The sequence below is a fragment of the Macaca mulatta genome, chromosome 10 (genome assembly GCF_049350105.2).
Source record: "Macaca mulatta isolate MMU2019108-1 chromosome 10, T2T-MMU8v2.0, whole genome shotgun sequence".
Lineage (NCBI taxonomy): Eukaryota > Metazoa > Chordata > Mammalia > Primates > Cercopithecidae > Macaca > Macaca mulatta.
Window position 1 is genome coordinate 104550909 of NC_133415.1, and position 24281 is coordinate 104575189.

A 24281-nucleotide genomic window follows, 5' to 3' on the forward strand; every position below is an offset into this window, starting at 1 on the left:
GACGTGGCCCAGGGAGGCCCGTTACTCCTGCAGGAGAAGGCAGTCCAGCCATGAAGGAGCCAGCTGAGCTAGAAGCAGGCGTCTTGTCTAAACTTCGCAGCTCCCGCCAGCAGCCTGTTGTGGCATGTCCCCATCCCAGTCATTTACAAGTTTCTTTGTACCCTGTCTTTACCTGACCTTTTAAAGGGTAGTAGGAATCACTGCCAGAATAAAAGGAAGCAGGGATTGCCTTACTAGATAAATCTTACTTCATAACCAAGACACCCAATTATAAAGTGATAGATATACCAAAAAATGTCCAGAAATATTAAAAAATGGGAAATGGATATATTGTGATAGCCACATGTCTTGGAATATTATGCAGAAAAAAAAGAATGAAACTACACTCCAAGGTGGGACATAGTAGCTCACACCTGTAATCCCAGCACTGTGGGAGGCCGAGATTGGTGGATCACTTGAGGTCAGGAGTTCGAGACCAGCCTGGCCAACATGGTGACACCCCATCTCTACTAAAAATACAAAAATTAGCCAGGCGTGGTGGCAGGTGCTTTTAATCCCAGCTACTCGGGAGGCTGAGGCAGGAGAATTGCTTGAACCTGGGAGGTGGAGGTTGCAGTGAGCTGAGATCACGCCACTGTACTCTACCCTGGGCAAGAGAGGGAAACTCCATCTCAAAAAAAAAAAAAAAAAAAAAAAAGAGGGAGGCCAGGCATGGTGGCTCACACGTGTAATCCCAGCACTTTGGGAGGCCGAGGCAGGCGGATCACTTGAGGTCAGGAGCTCAAGACAAGGCTGACCAACCTGGTAAAACCCCATTTCTACTAAAAATACAAAAAAAAAAAAAATTAGCTGGGCGTGGTGTCACACACCTGTAATTTCAGCTACTCAGGAAGCTGAAGCAGGAGAATTGCTTGAACCCAGGAGATGGAGGCTACAATGAGCTGAGATCACACCATTGCACTCCAGCCTGGGCAACAAGATTGAAATTCCACCTCCAAAAAATATATATATATATACTGTAAATTTTGTTTGTTTTTGCAACAAAGTCTCGCTCTGTTGCCAGGCTGGAGTGCAGTGGCGCGATCTCAGCTCACTGCAACCTCCGCCTCCCAGATTCAAACTATTTCCCTGCCTCAGCCTCCCAAATAGCTAGGACTACAGGCACACACCACCAAGCCTGGATAATTTTTTGTATTTTAGTAGAGATAGGGTTTCACCATGTTGGCCAGGATGGTCTCGATCTCCTGACCTCGTGATCCACCCGCCTTGGCCTCACAAAGTGCTGGGATTACAGGTGTGAGCCACCATGCCCAGCCTTCTCTAAATTTTTAATGAAATGAACTATCAACATTTAAAATTTGGGCAGGGCGCGGTGGCTCAAGCCTGTAATCCCAGTACTTTGGGAGGCCGAGACGGGTGGATCACGAGGTCAGGAGATCGAGACCATCCTGGCTAACATGGTGAAACCCCGTCTCTACTAAAAAAATACAAAAAACTAGCCGGGCGAGGTGGCGGGCGCCTGTAGTCCCAGCTACTTGGGAGGCTGAGGCAGGAGAATGGCATGAACCCGGGAGGTGGAGCTTGCAGTGAGCTGAGATCTGGCCACTGCACTCCAGCCTGGGCGACAGAGCGAGACTCTGTCTCAAAAAAAAAAAAAAAAAAAACATTTAAAATTTGAGTGATTTCACATGAAAATCTGGATTTCTGGGTGCTCTTTCAGAAACAATCAGGCAAACTTGGCCAACAACGCCACTTGGCAACAAGGGCCAAGAGATGGTAAAGGCTACCAGCCACCCCTTCAGGCAGAGCCTGCACTCTTGCTAACTAACTAGGAGGCACCATATGCATACCGCCTCTGTGTATTCATAAGGCTCAGAGACACACTAAACGTGGAGTAGGGCCAGTCGTGGTAGCTCACGCCTGTAATCCCAGCACTGTGGGAGGCTAAGGCAGGTGGATCACCTGAGGTTAGGAGTTTGAGACCAGCCTGGCCAACATGGTGAAACCCCATCAATACAGAAATTAGCTGGGCGTGGTGGCTCACGACTGTAGTCCCAGCTACTCGGAGGCTGAGGCAGGATAATCACTTGAACCCAGGAGGCAGAGGTTGCAGTGAGCTGAGATGGTGCCACTGCACTCCAGCCTGGGCAACAGAATAAGATTCTGTCTCCAAAAAAAAAAAGGGCCAGGTACGGTGGCTCACACCTGTAATCCAAACACTTTGGGAAGCCAAGGCGGGTGGCTCACGAGGTCAGGAGATTGACGCCATCTTCGCTAACACGGTGAAAGCCTGTCTCTACTAAAACTACAAAAAATTAGCTAGGTGGGGTGGCAGGCACCTGTAGTCCCAGTTACTCAGGAGGATGAGGCAGGAGAATGGCGTGAACCCGGGATGCAGAGCTTGCAGTGAACCAAGATCGCGCCACTGCACTCCAGCCTGGGTGGCAGAGTGAGACTCCATCAAAAAAAAAAAAAGTGGAGGGTGAAAAAAACTGCAGAACAACGAATATAGTCTTATGCCATTTATGTGAAACCACATACCACAAACAAGTCTGCATTTGTATATTCATAAGTAAGTGCATTGAGAAACATCTGGAAAGACCACTATTGACTTCACATGACCCTTGATTCCCTCTGGGAAGAAGGTAAGATCTGAGGTAAAGGCTGTGAGCAGGATTTCTCACTTTTTCTTCCACAGCTTTCCATACAGTTGAACTATTTTTAACAAGAATATACTCATGTATTAATCAGGTCATCGTTTCATATAAATCTTTTTTTGTTTTTTTGAGACAGGGTCTCCCTCTGTTGCCCAGCCTGGAGTACAGTGGCACAATCTCAGCTCACTGCAACCTCCGCCTCCCAGGTTCAAGCCATCCTCCCACCTCAGCATCCCGAGTAGCTGGGATGATAGGTGTGCGCTACCAGGCCTGGCTACCTTTTGTATTTTTTTGTAGAGACAAGGTTTCACCACATTGCCCAGGATGGTCTCAAGCGATCTGCCTGCCTCGGCCTTCCAAAATGCTGGGATTACAGGCGTGAGCCACTGCGCCCAGCTCATATACATCTCATTATCTAAAATTGTGTTAAAATGCTGCTCCTCACAGAGACCACCCCCCAATAATCACACTAAGGCCGAGAGTTCCTTGACAACAAAGAAGACAGGATCTCATCTTTCTCTGAAACCTAGTCCGAGCCTGGACCCAACGAGAGGCAAAGCGAGCGTTTATTAAACTGCATCATGCTTCTAAAGCATGCACCAAGTAATGCGATCCCATGCTGCGGAATCTGCAGCACCTTCCCTTCCATGCCCCCCTAACCTGTCTCTAGAACAGAGCTTTTAAATTGTTTTGAGGATCAGAATTCTGTCGTCAGGTTAGCTACACCTCACAGGCATGACGGTGGCTGCTACAAGTCCCCAGGGGCTCCTAGCCAGTAGTTAGAAACTCACTGTTCTAACATTCCTGGTTTAGGCCAGGCGCCGTGGCTCATGCCAGTAACCACAGCACTTTTGGGAGGCTGAGGCAGGTGGATCAACTGAGGCCAGGAGTTTGAGACCATCCTGGCCAACACCACGAAACCCTGCCTCTACTAAAAATACAAATATTAGCCAGGTGCGGTGGCGGGCGCCTGTAATCCCAGCTACTCGGGAGGCTGAGGCAGGAAAATTGCTTGAACCCAGGAGGTGGAAGTTGCAGTGAGCCAAGATCACGCCACTGTACTCCACCCTGGGCAACAGAATAAGAGTCCGTCTCATAAATAAATAATAAAATAAAATTCCTGGTTTAAAATTAACAGTAATAATGGTGCTATTTCACTTTGTATTAGCCATGAAAAATCATTCATAGGGTGGCTACATTTCTTGTTATGTCAGTCCCACCAAGACGTGGACCTATCCTCCTCCCTCAGGGGACACAGTAAGGAGTGGCTTCGATACATGTGACGTGAGGACAGGGGAAGCTTCTGTGTTCCACTTCATCCTTCCAGACCACGGTGGGGCACGCCAGTCACCGGGCACTTAAGTGACACTTGACCAACTACTGCGGCCATCCTCTCAGCCAGGGCCGGCACCCCGCCATGCACACTGGGGATGCGGCAGAGAATACAACAGGCAGAGCCCACTCACAGGGACGCTGCCTGGAAGTGAGTGAAGTGGGGATGCAGGGAGAGGAGGGCAGAAAGAGCCTCTCCGATAAGGAGACTCGTGAGCAAAAGCTCAGTGGAGCGTGGAGATGACCTGCCAGGCAGACTCGCCAGAGATCAGAGGGCTCCCGGTGGAGGAAATGGCAACAGTAAACATCCAGGGACAGAATGACAGACCCGACAGGCTGGCAGGCAGAGGAGAGAAGGCCAGGCACTGAGGTCACAGCCTCAGCAGAGAGACAAATGGGAAGGACCTGAAGATGACAGCAAGCACCGCAGAACTGATTCTCAGTAAGATGAGAAATCTTTGGAGGGTTTTTTTTTTTTATTTTATGATTATTACTTTTATTAGACACAGGTCTCACTATGCTGCCCAGGCTGGAGTGCAGTTGCTATTCCCAGGGACAATGACAGCTCACTAAAGCATCGAACCCATGGGCTTAAACAATCCTCCTGACTCAGCCTCTCGAGGAGCTGGGACTACAGGTGCATGCCGCCGAGCCTGGCCTACCTTCGTAGGTTTTGAGCAGAGCAGTGACATGCTCTGGCTTACCCTTTAAATTCTGGTGAGGCACATGGGCAAGGCTCCTTACGGTTTTCAGCTTCCCACGGGACAGCGCACTGCCTACCCTCAGGATCTGCTTTTGGCCTGGCCACATCAGGGAAGCCAACTAATCCCAGGGGCTCTCCAGGACCCCACGCTCCCCCAACCGCCCCACTTCACAGCTGCCGTCCCATTCCTGGCCCCCAAGGCACTGAGTTCGAGGACCCTGCTAAGACAGGTTGCCAGCATGGGCTTCTGCAGGGAAAGCTACTCACGGCAGCCGTGGGGAGCCTCTGCGTGCAGGCCACGGGAAGCCGCAGCTTCCAGTCCGTCTCCCCATCCAGCTGATCCGTCCGCAAGAAGCACGACCCTGTGGGAAGGAAGTCGGGTGCTGTCACCTGCACCTCAAGCACCCTTCCCTCAGCAGCTCTGGGCAGCGTCTGCTCTGGTCCTTGTAAAAACAGCCAACCAATGGCCAGCGACCACAAGGGAAAATACATATCGTAACTCCCACTTCTTCCAAAATAAGCTCTGGGATCAGAAAGCTCAGAGTTCAAACCCTCACTCCACTACTCTCTCTCAGTGAGATCCCAGGCTAGTTTCTTGGCCTTGTTAAGCTCCAGTGTCTGTAAAATGTGGAGAAACGTAGACCTCACAATCTTGCTGTAGAGTTTCAGTGGAGAGATAGAACGGGGACCAGCACAGGGTGACCAGCATTCCTAGCTGTCTGGCCAGGCATCGCCAGCACCTTCTCAGGACCCAAACCACCTGAGTGCAGGTCCAGGCTCTGCCACATACTAGCTTTGTGCCCTGATAGTTGCCTATCCTCTCTGAGCCTCAGTTTCCTCGTCTGTAAAAGTGGAGATAGGGACAGTCCTGACCCTGCAGGGGTGATTCGTGCATAGAGCTCAGAACAGCACCGATCAATCCAGGCAAGCACGAGGTCATTACGGGCTGGCACATTTCAGAGGTGTATCTTTCAGTCTGACATACAGATCCATGCAAGTAGTCAGCTGTACACTCCATCAGATACAGAACACACCCCATTCACGACACTGCAGTTCAGTCTTTGAGAACTATTAACGTAGAACACACATAGTTTTGGTTTTTTTGTTTTTTTTTTTAAGAAAAAAAGAGCATGTCAGGGGCCCTGATAACTCCATAATGCTCTGTTTTCACTAAATAGAACACAAGAACAAATTTGAAGACAAAGCCGTAGTTTTTCAAAGACTGTTTTAATCTAGTGCCTTTTACCTCCTGTCCTGATTACATATCAGTATATAATTTTACTTGTACTTTAATTCCATTAATAATGAAATACGTTGCAGCGTCCTCAAAGGAATACGAATGTAAATTTTTCACGTGTTCAGAAACCTCCAATCATGCCAGGTAAGAGAAAAACAGCCTTATTTCCTCAGAACAGCTTAAATAACAAAAATTAAAATCAAGGCCATTTTGGCCGGTCGTGGTGGCTCACACCTGTAATTCCAGCACTTTGGGAGGCTGATGGATCACTTGAGGTCAGGAGTTCAAGACCAGCCTGGCCAACACGGTGAAACCCCATCCCTACCAAAAATATAAAAATTAGCCAGGCATGTTGGTGCACGGGAGGCTGAGGCAGGAGAATGGCTTGAACCCAGGAGGCAGAGGTTGCAGTAAGCTGAGATCATACCACCGCATTCCAGCCTGGGCGACAGAGCAAGACCCGGTCTCAAGAAAAAAAAAAAAAAAATTAAGGCAATTTTAGTAGACTGATAGGGTGGGCAGGCAATGGTAGCTGCCACCCTAGGGAACAACTGCAAGGAGTGAAAGGCCTTGTAGGAGACTTCAGAGATTCCCAGCCCGCAAACTCAGGCTACAATAAATAAATCAATAAGTGCTATGGGCAAGGTCCCCGACTCATGAACAAAGGGCAGAAAAGACAGCCCCCTCTCCCCAGTTTCTATACTGCCCCCACTCATGACACATCTGCTGGTATCAGCTTAGAAGAGAGAGGATTTCTGTTTACTTCTACATGTTAGAGACACTTCCTCGTCCCAGCTCCTGAGGCTGAGCTTAACACAGCCCGGAGAGGAAACCCAAGGCCACTGTATGCGTGACTTGACCAGCTGTGAGTCAGCCGGTGTTCCACAAACTGTATTTTTTAATGACCAAAATCTATGGACTTTTAAACACCAACAACACTGTTTAAAAAGAACGGTCTATTGAAAAAGATGCTTTTGATTTGCCTCCATGGCTCCAAAATGATAATCTACTTTGTGACATTTTCAAATGATTATTTTACCAAATTACCACTGAAAGGTTAATGGTTATTTTCCAAATTGATCTCAGATGTTTACCGTTTTTTTCTGATGTCCTCAGGAAGATCATGTCGGCAGGGACCCGCTGGTTCTGTGTTATGAAAAGAAAGACTGTTACTGTGAATGAATGACCATGTGCCGGGTGGGGGGAGGGAGGGTTTCCGCCTCCACCCCCAACCCCTCCTTGGGTTGTGGGGAGGGGGCACTGAAACTCACAGCCTCTTTTAAGTTTCTGCCTTTGTCAAAGACAGATTTGGGGATTTATTTTGAATCTGAAAAACCTTGCACACTGCTGCTACTTTACTAATCCCCTATCAAAATCTTATCTTGGAAAGAGAGCTTCTAGTTTTCTGGCGAATTCAACCATTACCTCCCAAAATCCCGAAAGTCTGCCTCCCCAGCTGGCTCTCTTCCAGGCTGTCTGCTGAGACTCAAGACAGACCCTGCGCTCACGCTTTCTGCATCTACCAACTTCCCAGCTTGATGTTTGGCTTTTAGTGGATTTTAATAAGGAAGGAAAGTAGTAAGCAGCAACAAAAGCCATTCTCAAAAACACTGGGGGAAGCGGGGGGAGCCAGCAGCCCCCATTTAATTATGAACAGAAAAGTATGTGATAACATAGAGGGGGTTTGTGTGGTTCTTCTGAGCTACCACCCAAAAGAGTTTCACTTTACCTCAAAGCAGCTTTGAGTTCTTGGATTTAATCCTTTTAAAAGAGCATAGCTCAATTTCTACAGAAACAAGTTAAGACACAACCCTTTTCTAATCAAATATTATTCCAAGCCTCTCCAGAGCCACCCCCCAAAATCCAATACCTTCCAAATATACACACTAGAAAAAGATATGAGTGTTTGCTAAAGTAACAAACACACTGACACAGCTATTTTTTAAAATGTATTTTTGGTCTTTTTACTGTTCTCAGGTTACACTTAACCCCTGCTCCCCATAAAATAAAAAACAAGCACAATGGTTAAGTTGGGAAATACAAGCTAAAATGGCTCAAAAGGTAAATTTTATAAATATTTTAAGTGTCTATATAGTAAGTAGACTTCTAGGAAAGATTTTATTATATTTTTTTTATCCCAAAATAATAAGCACATTGAACAGGAAATCAAAACTTGTACTTGTGTTTGTAAGCAGGATTTCTGGCTAACCAACACATATAAACCTTGAAAAAATATTTGTGTGTGTGTGTGTGTGTGTGTGTCTCACAGGAGATTTTTCTCCCGAGGCAAAGTTTTTGGATAGAATCCCAAAATGCATCCTTCACTTCGTCTACCAGATACACAAATGACACGTTAGGACCCATGAAGTGGTATTCACACACAAGCTTCCAGATCCTGCTCACCTTTTCAACGATGATAAGGTCTCCAACTTGGATGTTAGAACTCTTCACCTTCACTGTGCCTGCAACGCAACAGGTTCAAGATACATCACCATCTTAATTCATTTCATTTCAACATGTCTTTACAGAGTGCCCAGCCTGCAAACACACAGCACACCCAGAAGTACATGCTCCCACCCGCGGCTGCCACCGACTCCAGCACCATTATCTCCTGCCTCTCCAGGAAAGGGCTCAACCACTGCAGAGGCCGCTGCAGACAAAAATGCCCACTTCACAGAGCACTGGAATAGCTCGAGCCCTTCGTGAAAGACCATTTATTTGCCTTAAGAGTGACTTAGATGGAAAGTACTGGGGGAAAAAAGTCTTAATTTTCAACACCACTTAACAGTGACTTCGATGCAAAGTACTGGGGGGAAAAATGTCTTAATTTTCAACACCACCGAAAAGAAAGCAGCTAACTAATTCCAAAGGACTGATTTACTTTTTAATTGATAATTGCTACATGCTTTGATTGATAGGATTATGATCAGACTGTATAATTTTGCTGGATGTTTAAGCAGTAAAAGCTAACATTAAATGCTAATTCTGTGCTCAGCCCTGTACAGACTTTGACGTTTCACTTAATCTTCACAATAGCCCTCAGAAGAAGGTAGTTCCATCCCCAGCTTTCAGATGAGGAAAGGAGACTCAGGATGTTCCCCCTTCCCCCAAAGTCTCAGAGTTAGAACAGGCCAGTGCTGGGATTCACACCTGCATCTGACTCCAGAGTACAGAAGAAAAGCAGTGAGTTCCATTCAACCCAAAAAACATGGCTGGGCCAGGCACAGCGGCTCACATCGGTAATCCCAGGACTTTGGAAGGCCGAAGCAGGCAGATGGCTTGAGCCCAGGAGTTCAAAACCAGCCTGGCCACATGTCAAAACCCTGTCTCTACCAAAAATATAAAAATTAGCTGGGTGTGGTGGTACATGCCTGTAGTCCCGGCTAGTCGGGAGGCTGAGGTGTGGGAGGATCGCTTGTGCCCAGGAAATAGAGGCTGCAGTGAGCTGTGATCATGTCACTCCAGCCTGGGCAACAGTGAGACCCCGTCTCAAAAAAATAAATAAATAAATAAACACGACTGAGGTCTGTGTCCTGGGGAACCAAGGATGAAGACAGTCCCCATATTCTCAGAGAGCTCCTAGCCTAGGAGAGGAGCTGACACAATGATTCTGCAAAGAACCAGAGAGTCAATAGTTTACGTCCTGTGGCCAAGAGCCATGTCTTCCACCCTCCCAACTACTGATCCCCCTAAAAAGGCTCATAGTCTTTTGTACATGTATATTTTACGTTTTAAAACATAAGAAACATCCTCAGCTCTCGGGCCATACAAAACCAAACGCAGAGCTGAACTGGGCCCACAGCCTTTGGTTGTCAACCAAAAATCTGGCAAGCAAGACAGCCAGACAGATGCTGTTAGTGCAAAACAGCCTGCGAAACGCTGGCAGTGCACCCCGTGTACTGAGAGAGCGGGAAGGAGGGAAATTTCACCTCGTAAGAAGTACCTAGAGCAGCGCCCAGTACACAGAAGGCACTTGATTATTCACTCAACACCCAGGCAGCATTTACTGAACATCTGCTGTATGCCAGGGGTTCTAAGGGCTGGGGATACATGAGACCCAATTCCAGTGGAGGGGAGGAGGCAATAAACAAATAATGGATGAAGGGGGTTGGAGGATCAGAGGGATGGCTGTCAACAAACTCTCTGTGGGAGAGTTGAGGCCAGAATTAGCCGAAGGACACTGTGCTTCCAGTAACAGACGACAGGCACCCTGAGATGTGAGAAAGTGGGACAGGTGAATAGCTAACAGCATGCACACAGCCAAAGGCTAGAACTCTTTCAGCAAGACGCGAAGCATCAGGAAAGCAGGCAACAGCAAGAGATGAAAGTGGAAGGGGCCAGTTGGGGCCAGGTGACCCCACATGCTGTGAGTGAGTCCAGAGAGGAAGAGAGAATGTATTCTGGTGATAGGTTAAATTCACATACAGGGAGCAACACCCCAAAATCTTTGTGATACTGATATCTTGTAACAAGCCCATGTAACTTACAAATGTTCAGCTAAGAGAGAGGTAAAAAGTAATTACAGCCTGGGCACCACAGTGTATGGGCTCATAATCCCAGCACTTTGGGAGGCCAAGGCGGGTGGATCACCTGAGGTCAGGAGTTCAAGACCAGCCTGGCCAACATGGTGAAATCCAGTCTCTACTAAAAATACAAAAATTAGCCATGCATGGTGGCAGGCACGTGTAATCTCAGCTACTGAGGCAGGAGAATCGCTTGAACCCGGAGGTGGAGGTTGCAGTGAGCCAAGATCTCACCCTTGCATTCCAGACAAAACTCCATCTCAAAATTTAAAAAAAAGAGCTTAAAGACATGAAATAATCTAAGTGCACAACTCTAGATTTTTAGTGTCTCACATATTTTACATTTTAACATAATTTAATATCATTTGTTTTTTAAGGATTTCACTACCATGGAGATTTTTCAGAGGATTCCAATGTTCTCCTATTGAAACAACTCTCTTTAATCGGTTCCATAAGATTTGATTTTAACTAATTTTTGTATGTCATTAAATCTTGTCATTAAACAATTAGTAGAATTGGCATCAAAAGGTCTGATACAAACACTACTGACTTCTTTTTTTTTTTTTTTTTTTTCTTAGACAGAGTCTCACTCTGTCGCCCAGGCTGGAGTGCAGTGGCGTGATCTCGGCTCACTGCAACCTCCACCTCCCACGTTCAAGCAATTCTTCTGCCTTCAGCCTCCCGAGTAGCTGGGACTACAGGCGCCTACCACCACGTCTGGCTAATTTTTGTAAGTTTTAGTAGAGACGGGGCTTCACCATATTGGCCAGGCTGTTCTCGAAGTCCTGACCTTGTGATCCACCCACCTCAGCCTCCCAAATTGCTGGGATTACAGGCATGAGCCACTGTGCCCAGTCAACACTACTGACTTCTAGAAAGCACTCAACTAACGATGGCGAGCTAGACCAACCCTCAATTGCTGGTAAGACTTCTGGACTCTCCTACTGTGAGTATCTCACCGTAAGTGAGCATCTAGCATCTAATGGCACCTCATTTTCATAAAATGTGATGCTAAACTCAATCCAATGACCGGAGCTGACCTGCTAGAGAGAGACCCACTGGCCTCGTTTCATTATGTCTTGGGCTTTGGTCAATATATTTACAGAGAGACTGGAAAACATCCAATTAGATGACTAGAAATGGGCCAGATGCAGTGACTCACACCTATAATCTCAGCACTTTGGGAGGCTGAGACAGGTGGATCGCTTGAGCCTATTAGTTCAAGACCAGCCTGGGCAACATGGCAAGACCCTATCTCTACAGCAAACACAAAAAATTAGCCAGGTGTGGTGACGTGTGCCTGTAGTCCCAGCTACTCAGGAGACTGAGGTAGGAGGAATGCTTGATCCCAGGCAACCAACGCTGCTGTGAGCTGAGATTGTGCCACTGCACTGCAGCCTGGGAAAAAGAACAAGACGCTGCCTCAAAAAAAAAAAAAAAAAGAGAGAGAGAGAGAGGGCCGGGCACAGTGGCTCACGCCTCTAATCCCAATACTTTGGGAGGCCGAGGCGGGCAGATCACCAGAGGTCAGGAGTTTGAGACCAGCCTGACCAACATGGAGAAACCCCATCTCTACTAAATACAAAATTAGCTGGATGTGGTAGCGCACACCTATAATCCCAGCTACTCGGGAGCGCTGAGGCAGGAGTATTGCTTGAACCCGGGAGGTGGAGGTTGCAGTGAGCCCAGTTTGCACCACTGCACTCCAACCTGGGCAACAAGAGCGAAACTCTGTCTCAAAAAAAAAAAAGAAAAAAGAGAGAGGAAGAAAGAGAGAAATGGGTAAAGAGAGGGTCTCATTGGCAGTACAATTTCATGGCCTGAACCAATCTTCTTGCTCCACAAGGGGGCAAAAGGAAAAATAGACACAGACGCATCATTTTTCTGGGAGCTCAGGAAGGTATGACTTGAAGGAAGACCGTAAATTCAACGTGGCCCTCAGCGCCAATGAACTTTTCCTTCACTTGAGCTTGTCCCAACTTTCCCAAACATAAATTTACACATTGTCTTTGGTTTTATTACTAAAATTGATGTTGCTGGCCTGTCCCAAATGATCACGCCTGGGTTCACATCTTCAAGCTCTAGTCACAGGTTCCCTCTTAAAATCTAACTCAAAGAAGAGTATATGTGTTCATTCTTATTAAATAATAATCACCTATGTACATGTGTGTATGTTAGCAGGACAGAGGACAAACTCAGGGAGATTCTCCTGAAAGAATCAGCAGGGCTTTCTCTGGCACATTTATTTTCCAAATTTTTCACATGAATTATTTTTCCATTAAGCATAAGGTTGCTTTCCTAATAAGAAAAAATAATAATAATTAAAATTAGCTCAAATTTTTTAGTGACCAGACCCAGATTTTTCCCTTCTGCAAGTGAGTCCTGATTTACGATCCATTCATTTGAACTCTGCCTCTCTCTGTCCATCTGTTCTGCCTCAACAAAAACCCCTTTAATCCTCTGTGTTTGCAGAGCAGTTTCTGAGTAACCCCAGCAGACCAATCCTTCACGCAAACACACCTACTGTACCCGACTGTCCGTCAGCCAACAGGGCTCTTGCTCCTCCTCTAAGGGAGGAAGCAGGAGCCACACCATCGCACCATCGTGAGGTCACTTGGGTTTTTTACCCACGGTCATTCATTAGCATTTCAGTGTTTTGGGGGAATGAGCCTCGGATCTCCAGCTTGAACAAACACAGATTCCCAGACTCTCCCCTTCTGTTGAGCCACTGCAGAGTGCTGTCAATTTGGACTTCTTGCCCCATGTTGCCTTTTCTTTTGGTGATCAAAAATATGTAGTTTGGCTGGGCACAGTAGCTCCCAATCCTAGCACTTTGGGAGGCCGAGGTGGGTGGATTGCTTGAGCCCAGGAGTTTGAGACCAGCCTGCGCAGCATGGCAAAACCCTGTCTCTATTTTTCAAAAAAGTTAATTAGGCTGGGCGCAGTGGCTCACGCCTGTAATCCCAGCACTTTGGGAGGCCGAGGCGGGTGGATCATGAGGTCAGGCATTCGAGACCAGCTGGCTAACTTAGTGAAACCAGGTCTCTACTAAAAATACAAAAAATTAGCCAGGCATGGTGACAGGCGCCTGTAATCCCAGCTACTTGTGAGGCTGAGGCAGGAGAATCGCTTGAACCTGGAAGGTGGAGGAGGTTGCAGTGAGCCAAGATCGTGCCACTGTACTCCAGTGCCACTGTACTCAGGGCGACAGTGCGAGACTCCGTCTCAAAAAAAAAAAAAAAAAAAGTTAAATTAAATATCTATATGGTTTGGGCCTTCATGCTGGGCATGGTATGTGTGCGTGTGTGTGTGTGTGTGTGAGTGTGTGTGCATGTAATGAGAGAAAATACAAAACCAGAATGAAAAGGAGAAAAAGCACCAAGAAGAAAAGAGATTTAAAAAAGCAGATACTGTTATTTACATTCCCATATTTACTGGGAGTTTTCCACCAGCCAGGCCCTAGGCTTGGCTGTCAGTATTTGACTAAAACGTCCCCCTCTAAGGAGCTCTCAAGTTGGTAGAGAGAAAGAGGAAGAGAAAAGAGAGACCAAAGTTAGAAGTGAGGAATCACTGGGCATTCAGTGGTTAGAACTGACTCCCAGAATGAAAAAATTGGTAAGGGTGTAGAAAGGGCTCAAACACATGATTTCTAACCTCACATCAACCACTGTTCTGAGTCTTCTACATTGTTGCAAAAAAGGGGAAGAACAGGATACACAGAAGCAAACTGACAGAAAGGCTCCTATGTCCTAACAAAGTAACAGGAGAAAGAAAAAACAGCACATTGATAGCAATTATTACCAATCTCAAAAAAGGGCAGGAACCCTCCCTACAGTTGATCTGGCAGGGAAGAAAATGCCCTCCCAGCGCGCCTCCGGCTGGCACACTTCCCAAGCGCTCCTTGGTTTTTTGTCATTGTTCTGTTTTGGTCTCATCTTCCCCAGAGACTCCTAAGATAGAAAAAGGACCAATACACAGGGCTCCCAGCTTGGACGATGCTTTACCATTAATGTCTTAAAATTGTCAGTTTTTTTTTTTTTTTAACTCAAGATCTAACCATCTGATCTTAATAATTTTTGAACAAGCCCCTCCCCCCCCCGCACCATTTTTACTTTTCACTGGGTCCCACAAATTATGTAACTGGTCCAGAAGGCTAGTAAAAACTCCCAATAATACCTTCTTTATAAAGTGTGCAGGAAAACCTGGCCCTCTCCTAAGAACCAAGGCCACAGAACTCTGAACTTTTCCTGTAACACCCCATCTCCAAAATCAAGGCTCTAAGATTTTTTAATGCATTCGCAGAAATTCTACAAAAGGTAAGAGATTTTTGCAAAAGTTAAGCAGAAAATTCGCTGCCTGCCACATCCTAAATCATTAAAAGTCTTCTAATAAATCTATCCCTTTCAGCTTTCGCCACTTCACCCAAGTCGTCTCTCAATCAGAGTTTATAACGGGGAACAAACTTCCAATTATTAGAGCTGTTTATTTCTGTAGCGATGGACCCCAAGCCTTTCATAAGCAAACCTATTGAGCCCAAACCATGCCTTTCATGGATGACAGCTTCAGAATAAGAGCAGTTTGTCTACATTGCAGGGAGAAACCAGATGTTTCCCTTGAGTCGAAACAAGCAAATGACAATTCAGTCAAACTGCAGAACAGCCTACCAAAAAAATTTTTTTAAATAAATTCCAGGGCACTAGTATGTGTGGGCCTATTTTTTGACCCTGAACACCTCCAACTATACTTGTATTTTTCATTGTTCATGCAGGACATTGATTGCTTTTGTAGATCTCTAACAACAATCTCCATGCACTAACTCTGGTTAATGTATTACTCTTTAACTCACACTCTAATCTAACTGTGACAGTGATGAGTTGTAAATTCTGCTTCATGTGTACATTTCCTGGGGTTGACATTAAAACGCCTCTGCAGACCCAGCAGAGTTCAGAGGTTTAAAGTTGAAATTTTCATATTCAAATAGAGTTGTCTGCCTTCCCCAAAGCCAAAGAAAAGACTGTTATTTGAAAACAGGCAAAGAGTTGAAAGGATTATTATAAATAATCACCAGCACTTCCTGGGGCTTTTGTTTAAATAGTGGGAACTTAGAAAAAAAAGGCTGCAGTTTAAATGTAACGAGTTTATACCCAACAGTGGCTTTTAAAATATATAAATGGTCTTGCCGGTTTATGGTGCCCAGAAATGATGAAGCAGACGAACACCCTTACAGGGGGGAAGTACCTTTTGGGAATAACAGCGCAATTTGCAAGTTTGAGTTTTTGGTGTTTTTTTTTTTTTAATTAAACAATAGATCAGTTCACCAATTACTTGTAATAAAATGAAATTGAGTTCTCTGAAAGGAAAATTTGAACTTTGTGGATCTTGAATAACTTTATATATAAGCTGGGTACAGTGGCTCAGGCATGTAATCCCAGCACTTTGGGAGGCTGAGGCAGGTGGGTCACCTGTGGTCGGGAGTTCGAGACCAGCCTGACTGACATGGAGAAATACCATCTCTACTAAAAATACAAAATTAGCCGGGCATGGTGGCGCATGCCTGTAATCCCAGCTACTCGGGAGGCTGAGGCAGGAGAATCGCTTGAACCTGGGAGGCGGAGGTTGCAGTCAGCTGAGATCTCACCATTACACTCTAGCCTGGGCAACAAGAGCGAAACTCCATCTCAAAAAAAAAAAAAAAAAAAAAACACACTCTATATCTGCATCAGGCAGTATGAAAAAGTATTCGCCAAAATCTGTTATAAATAAGACTCATTCATAGCTGCTGATGCTCTGAATCTTAGACAAGGGAAATTTGGGAAGGGAGTTCTTTGTTCACTGAATTGTCTTTGAGGTCCTTAGTGAAGGATCTTTGCAGCAGTTTTGCTGCAGTAACATTGAAAAGTCTATCAATACAATTCTCTTCTTTAAAAAAAATCATAACGCATATCTTAATGTTCTCCCATGTCTGGACAGAGTTTATACTTTGAAACATAAGTAGTACTTGTGTTTAGGAACGTAGAGTTTCAATTTAGTTAATTATTAGCTAAACAACTCCCCGTTAATTAATGTACCTTTCCTACATTATTATACCTTCTGATTAACCCCAATGACATACAACTCCAAAAAAGAAAAACGTGCATTCTTAGGTCTTGAAATTTAAGTCACATTAATTGCAATCCTAGATAATGGTACATGGGTTTTGTGCTACACTGAAAAAATATATCCTCAAATGGAGGTGAGATCCTTGAGGTTACAAGTGATTCTGTAAATGAGAAAGAGTGAGCAGAGGGCATCGCTTAACTATCTAGAAAGAACTGGAAAAGGAAAGCTATCAGATCGATTTTTTATACCACATATGTAGGAGAAAGCTGAAGATACGCAAAAGAGCGTAGACCTTTGGCTTATGACTTACGGTCAGCCTGCCCAGATGTCCCCAGCAGGAAAGAAGCATCAGCAATTGTGTTAATTATGCCTCTGTTTGCACTTCTTTCAAGGCTAATTATCTGCCTGCTTCATTTAGCCCTTGATCACAAGTTAGTCTGGGAAAGCATTCCTGGTATGAATACCCATGGAATTCATCTTGTGAAAATGCAAATCCCATTTCCCTCACCACCTGTGATAATCGAGGCAACCCCCCACCCCCATTAAACTTTTGGTTTGGGGAAGGCAAGTACAAAGAGAAATAATTCCTTCACTAATTATTTTTTTCCAGTCCAACCCAATTCTCCCGAGTAACAAAACTAAGTTTTGCTGGATCTGCTACATCTCCAAGATCTTCTCCTTTCTGGCTTTATTTCCAGTGCCACGGAATGCTATTAATTTAGGAAGACAGCTCTATAATTAAAACCATAAAAATTCATAAAGGTCTAAGAAATGCTCTTAAGTCTCTGACGTTTAAATGTGAATTTTAAGTAGGAGGAAAAGGATGCTTGTTTATCCAAAAGCACTACCCCATGTGGTTTTCACCAGTTTGTCCATCTGACAATGAAGAGGCTAGATTGATATGTTTCTTTGGACTCAGAGATGTGTTTTAAAATGACTCAGATCTTAAAAGCACCTCTGTAGCACATGTATTAAGGCTGAACACTATAGCAACTGTTCAGATATTATATGCCAAAGTGCTGAGCTCAGCTTCTGGCACATAGTAGGTACCTTGATTTAAAGGCTAAGGTTTTACATGCAAACAAGCCTGGGTTCACATCCCAGCTCTGCCCTTTGCTAGCTCATCATCCCAGACAGGATGCTTTTCCTCTCTTTTGTTATAGGGGCCTCAGCCATGAACCTAGCAATGAGTGAGAGAAAGAAATTTTTCCCTTCCCTACATCTACACTCATAAAAGCTACCTTCACAGGGCTATCTAGAAGACTACAGACTAGGCTGGGCACGGTGGCTCTTGCCTGTAATCCCTACACTTTGGGAAGCCAAGGCAGGAGGATCATTTGAGACCAGCCTGGGCAACTTCATCTCTACAAAGAATTAAAAAGTTAGCCAGGTGTAGTGACCTGCAACTATGGTCCCAGTTACTTGGGACGCTGAGGTGGGAGAATCACTTAAGCCTGGGCATTACAGACTGCAGTGAACTGTGACTGTGCCAGTGCACTCCAGCCTGGGTAACAGAGTGAGACCCCATCTCAAAAATAAAGAACAAGAAACTACAGATTAAACCTTATCTAGCACCTGGCTAGCTGATGGCAGGTAGCCTTTCTTCATTTTTTCTCCTGCTTCCTAATTTGAACAGCAATTTTTCAAACAGCTCAGTGCCACCTTTTTCCTACAGCATGCCTGTACTGTATATGAATTCCTGAAACACAGGATCAACCCTTCCAGAGCCTCAGGTTATTACTGGCCTGGGTGGTCTTTTCTTCTGTTCTCCCAGGAGGGAGAGGCTCAGGAAACGTAGCCTAATTGGGAACAGCAAGCTGGTGTTGGAACCTGGGTTCTGTAGCCTGCCACCCCAGCCGTCACAGGCTGCAGCCTTGCATTCGACTCGATACCCTTTTTGGAGAACTCTTTACCATGGCATGCCATCTGGGTCCTGGCCTGAGTTCCATGTTCAGGAGGGTCCCGTACTTGCTTCAATGCCCTGCTGTTGCCATCTTGAGATTCTTAATAAAATAAAGGTCCTACATGTTCATGTGCATTGGGTCCCACAAATCATGTAGCCAGTCTCGCTCTCTTCCCTCCTCTAAGACTCAAGATGAAGGTCACCTCTTCTGGAAAGACATCACCAGATTGTCTGATGGACTCCATCACCCCTGGCTCATACCTCCATTAATCCACCCACTGACACTTAAGAAACGCCTGCTGCAATACCATCCACACTGGCCTCTCTCCACCATGCCAAGTCCCAAGGCACAATGCTGAGCTCTTCCCATGCAGGAGCTTCACTTACAGCAACCCTCTAAGGTAGGTGCCATTATGTTCCCTGATTTAGATTCATTTACTGAGAACTTAAAGGATCTACCCAGGTGGAAGCAGGACTCCTGAACCCTGGCAGAGCAAGCTCGGAACCACTACTTTCAACTCCTGGGAACGATGCTCAGAACCGAGAATGCAGTGGCCAGAAAGGGGACATTCCTTATGAGGACCACCACACTCATGCCACTTTTTGTAATTATCTGTTTACAGGCCTGAATACCTCACTGGATATGACTTCCTGGGACCCCAGGCTCTCATGTTCATCTCTGTGATGCAGAAACCTAGCATAGACTTGGTACATGATGAAGTCTCTTGTGTGTGTGTGTGTGTGTGTGTGTGTGTGTGTGTGTGTGTGTGTGTAGTGTGTGTTTTAGAGATGGAGTCTGGCTCTGTCCCCCAGTCTAGAGTATAGCAATGTGATCATGGCTCACTGCAGTGTTCAACTCCTGGCCTCAAGCAATCCTCGTACCCCAGCCTCCTAAAGTGCTGGGATTACAGGCATGAGCCACTGTGCCCAACCAAATACTTCCTAAAATAATGACTAAAAGGTCATTTCCATGTGGATAGCTAATTTGATTATCAAAGTACTTCAAATACATCTTATTAAGCCATGGCAGTTGTATCGAAAATTAATCCAACTGATGTTGTTCGAGATACACCTTGACTGGGCACAGTGGCTCACACCTGTAATCCCAGCACTTTGGGAGGGTGAGGCGGGTAGATCACTTGAGCTCAAGAGTTCGAAACCAGCCTGGGCAACATGGCGAAACCCCATCTCTACAATTAAAAAAAAAAAAAAAAAGGATAAACCTTGATTGAAATAAGATGATCTAAAATGTTGAAAACAACTAAAACAAAGTAACAGCAATAAAAAAAAACCTGTCATCCATTTTTTCCTCCCAACAATGAGTTCCTATTAATTCAGCTGTTTAAAATAAAATTACTGGCCAGGCATGGTGGCTCACACCTGTAATCCCAGACCTTTGGGAGGCCAAGGTAGGCGGGTCACTTGACCAGCCTGGCCAATATGGCAAAACCGCGTCTCTATTAAAAATACAAAAATTAGCCAGGCATGGTGGCACACACCCGTAATCCCAGCTACTTGGGTGGCTGAAGCAAGGAGAACTGCTTGAATCCAGGAGGTGGAGGTTGCAGTGAGTTGAGATCACGCTATTGCACTCTAGCCTGGGCGGCAGAGCAAGACTCCATCTCAATAAATGAACAAACAAATAAATAAAAAATAAATCTAGTTTTGAGGCCACATCCAACAAATACAAATGGAGTGACAGGATACAAAGTAACTGGCTTGAAACCAGCCTGTCCTCTTCAAAATGTCAAGATAATGAAAGACAAAGAAAACCAAGGAACTCTGCCAGGTTAGAGGAGACCAAGGAGAGAGGACAACTAAATATAACTGATGAACCCAGTCTATTCCTGAACTAAGAAAAAAATGCTATCAAAAAACATTTTAGGGACAAATGGCAAAATTTTAAAAAAGATTATAAATTAATAGCAATATACTGATGTTCAATTTTTTTGATTTTGGTAATTGTACATAACTATGTTATATAAGAGAAATGTCCTTTAAGGAATTAAGCACTTAAGTATTTAGGCACAAAAGGGAATGATGTCTGCAACTTGTCTCCAATGACCCCAGATATACCTATATGCATATGGACATGAGGGGAAAGAAAGTATTAAAAAGCAACTGTGGTCGGGTGCAGTGGCTCACACCTGTAATCCCAACATTTTGGGAGGCTGAAGTGGGCCGACTGCCTGCGGTCAGGAGTTCAAGACCAGCCTGGCTAACATGGTGAAACCCTGTCTCTACTAAAAATACAAAAATTAGCAGGGCATGGTGGTGCACACCTGTCATCCCAGCTACTCAGGAGGCTGAGGCAGGAGAATCACTTCAACCCGGGAAGCAGAGGTTGCAGTGAGCCGAGATGGCGCCACTGCACTCCAGCCTGCATGAGGAGGTTTAGAGGGAAGAAAAAACGCAACTGTGCATCCTGGGCAACATGGAAAGCCCATCCCTACAAGTAAAAAATAGAAATTTAGCAGGGCGTGGGGGTGTGCACCTGTAGTCCCAACTACTCGGAGGCTGAAGTGAGAAGACTGCTTGAACCTGGAAGGCGAAGGTTGCAGTGAGTCCAGATCCCACCACTGCACCCCAGCCCAGGTGACACAGTGAGACCCTGTCTCTAAATAAATAAATAAACAACGTGGTGAAATGTCACATTTCATGAATCTGGGTTAAGGGCATACTAGAATTCTCCATACAATTCTTGCAATTTTTTTGCTAGTTAGGAATTATTGCGAAAACAAATTTTAAAATTTAACTACAATGATACAAGTACTGCTATTACTATTCATCACAAAAGGATGTAGCAAGTAGGTAAATACCATGGCCTATAGTTTAGTGATCAAGGCATTCTGACTCCTGGACATTTTCATCCTGTAAAATACTGTTGAGAAGTACATTTTAAGGTTTCATGTGAGGCCGGGCGTGGTGGCTCATGCCTGTAATCCCAGTACTTTGGGAGGCTGAGGCAGGTGGATCACCTGAGGTCAGGAGTTCAAGACCAGCCTGGCCAACATGGTGAAACCCCGTCTCTACTAAAAATCCAAAAAAATTAGGCGGGTGCGGTGGCAGGCGCCTGTAATCCCAGCTACTGAGGAGGCTGAGGCAGGAGAATCGCTTAAAGCCGGGAGGTGGAGGTTGCAGTGAGCCAATATCGTGCCACTGCACTCTAGCTTGGGCAACAAGAGCCAAACTCTGTCTTTAAAAAAAAAAAAAAAAAAAAAGAAGACTTCATGTGATAGAAAGAAAACAGTCCATCATGAATATACATATACATACTTATTTCACTTTGCTTTGGAACTAAGTGAAGACGTTTAAGTTTTGCTCAAGGAAATATTATGAAGGAATTTAACAGGAAAGTTAAAAAAGGCTTCTTTTTCTCCCTCTTCCCTGCAATCTCCCAGCTTAGGTTTGCTACCCTGGCCCTCCCCCCAAAGCGTATCAAATAACTAAACTCGCCTCGATCACTTTCCAAACTGACAGTTTCTTCAGTGTTTTGTTGGGCTTTCACAACAAATTGCAGCGCCAGGGTCTGGGTTAATATTCAGAACTGTGCTCTGTTTTCCCTACAGTGGCATTGGCATGACAATGGACACCACGGGCCACAAAGGGAGACCCACAAAGGAAGACAAGGTTTTAATGCTAGAGCCATCTGCCAATTCTCCTTAGGACCTTTTCAAGAGCTGAGTGAAGTTAAAGCAAGAGCTGGGAAGGCGTGTGCAGCAGAGGGCAGAAAAATCATTCACGGGAAAAGCAATTGCAATATGAAAAGAACCAAAGGAGGGTCGAATCCTGGATGGATGAATGAATGGAATCCGAAGGCCCCTTCTCTTGAGCTCTAAAGAGATCCACCGCACTCTCTCCGATGGGGCTTTTGTTGGTTGCCAAGCGTTGTAAATGTTATAGTAAGAATATGTTATTAAGGGAGGATTTAATATACACGAACCACACACAAAAAAAGCCCTCCAGAAGGGTCTTCTGACCACTCATGCGGAAAGCCCAAGCCACCTGCCTCTGCAAAGATTACACTGATTCTTTTTCTTTTGGTAGCAACATGTTCTAAATACAGTAGTTTAGCATGAATAAAGCATTTCTTTACCAACTCTAAATTCCCCCTTCTCCCAGAGACCTGCACATTTTTAAGACCACCAACCATGACAGTGTATTCAAATACACTAGAACAAAATATTTTCATACCCTTGGGAAATATAATTAAAATCTGCATTTCTTTTAGCCCAAAACATACACCTCTGACATTTTTCCCAAAAGGAAAACTCTACTGAAAACCCCGAAGAAACCGTGGATGGACTGCCTCCTTGGAAACATAAAGCAGTCAACAGCAGTTCAGACCCTGGCTCAGGTGCTAAGTCCCTTGGCATCAAACCACCTTATCTCTTTCCAAATTCTCAATTTCCTGAAGGCAACGCGTAGCCTTTATTCCCCTCCTCCTCTTTAAACAGCATTAATCCCCGAATGGGATCAGTAATCTTAGGGGACAATCGAATAGACGTTCCATAGCCAGATTAGTAAACTTTAGGTAACATTCTCTCATTTCTGAATGCAACCTTACAGTAAATCTATTGTAATTAGAAACAGAAGTCAACACTGGCTGGGTTGTTTTGTGGCTCTTCCACCGTGTGAGTGGGTTTTTAAGATCCAGCATTTAAAATGCACATATCTTGCAAGAGGGGGTCAATGATAAAAGGATTTTCATATCCCTGGGAAATGTTATTAAAATTTCAATTTCAATTTTTTTTTTTTTTTTTTTTTTTTGAGATGGAGTTTCCCTCTTGTCACCCAGGCTGGAGGGCAATGGTGTGATCTTGGCTCACTGCAACCTCCGCCTCCCAGGTTCAAGTGATTCTCCTGCCTCAGCCTCTGGAGTAGCTGGGATTACAGATGAATGCCACCATGTCCAGCTAATTTTTGCATGTGTAGTACAGACAGGGTTTCCACCATGTTGGCCAAGTTAGTCTTGAACTCCTGACCTCAGGTGATCCACCCACCTCAGCCTCCCAAAGTGCGGGATTACAGGCGTGAGCCACTGTACTGGGCCAAAATTTCAATTTTTTGTTTTTGAGCCCAAAACATATAACTCTGACATACAAAACTGGTCATTTATTTTTGGATCAGACTCCATGCTCTCCAGGCCTCAATTTCCAGGATTTATAAAATGCCTTCAAAGAAATCTTCATGGATGCAGTATTTACCTAAGTCTGTTGCCTTTCCAAAGACTAAAGTAGCAACAGTTTGATGTTAAAGTAATCACTGCCAAAAGAGTATCTTTGAAAACGGTTTGCAGACTCCCATGTGAACAGCAGGGGCGCCCTCCTTCAGCCAGGAAGCAGGAAGGGAAAGGGATTAGCCAGCCGGGACGACCCCGCACAGAATGTAATTCCAGGTTGATGACACACAAGTTATTTGACAAGACCAACACCAAGAGGCCTGTGGACGCCGCCGGGGCCTGGTGGGATCCCGTCAACCTGTCATCCAGGGCAGATGGAGGCCTCCCTGGTGCTGGAGTAACCAAGTGACTGTTCTGCCACGTGGCATGCCCACACCCGCAGCCCAGGCCTTGAACTCTTCTCCCCTGACTGTCAGCGGCCTGTGATTGAGCTGCAACCCTGTGGCCCAGGAGCCAGAAGGCTGACCTCGTGCTGTGAGCCGGCTGTAGACCTGGGAGTTGACTTCCTTGTCCCGCACGTAGCATCGGATCTCCTCCACCGCCTCACGGATGACAGTGACGGCCAGGACGAAGCCCTGCAGAGAGAGACGACAGTGAGCCTTTCTACAAGCGGTGAGCCCTGCTGCAGCCAACCGTCCCCTCCTG

At 45.4% G+C, this 24281-nt stretch overlaps 1 protein-coding gene across 3 annotated transcripts in view; it reads right to left on the reverse strand.

Moving 5' to 3' along the window:
- Positions 1–24281, reverse strand: part of ATP9A (ATPase phospholipid transporting 9A (putative)) — a 168288-nt gene that overhangs the window by 94670 nt on the left and 49337 nt on the right. For all 3 annotated transcript variants that reach the window (XM_015148777.3, XM_077951996.1, XM_077951997.1), the window contains exons 4-7: positions 24103–24211; positions 8333–8391; positions 7024–7075; positions 4960–5054 (exon numbers count right to left, since the gene is read on the reverse strand). In XM_015148777.3, coding sequence (XP_015004263.3) covers positions 4960–5054; positions 7024–7075; positions 8333–8391; positions 24103–24211 — 315 coding nt within the window. The remainder of the gene's footprint in view (positions 1–4959; positions 5055–7023; positions 7076–8332; positions 8392–24102; positions 24212–24281) is intronic.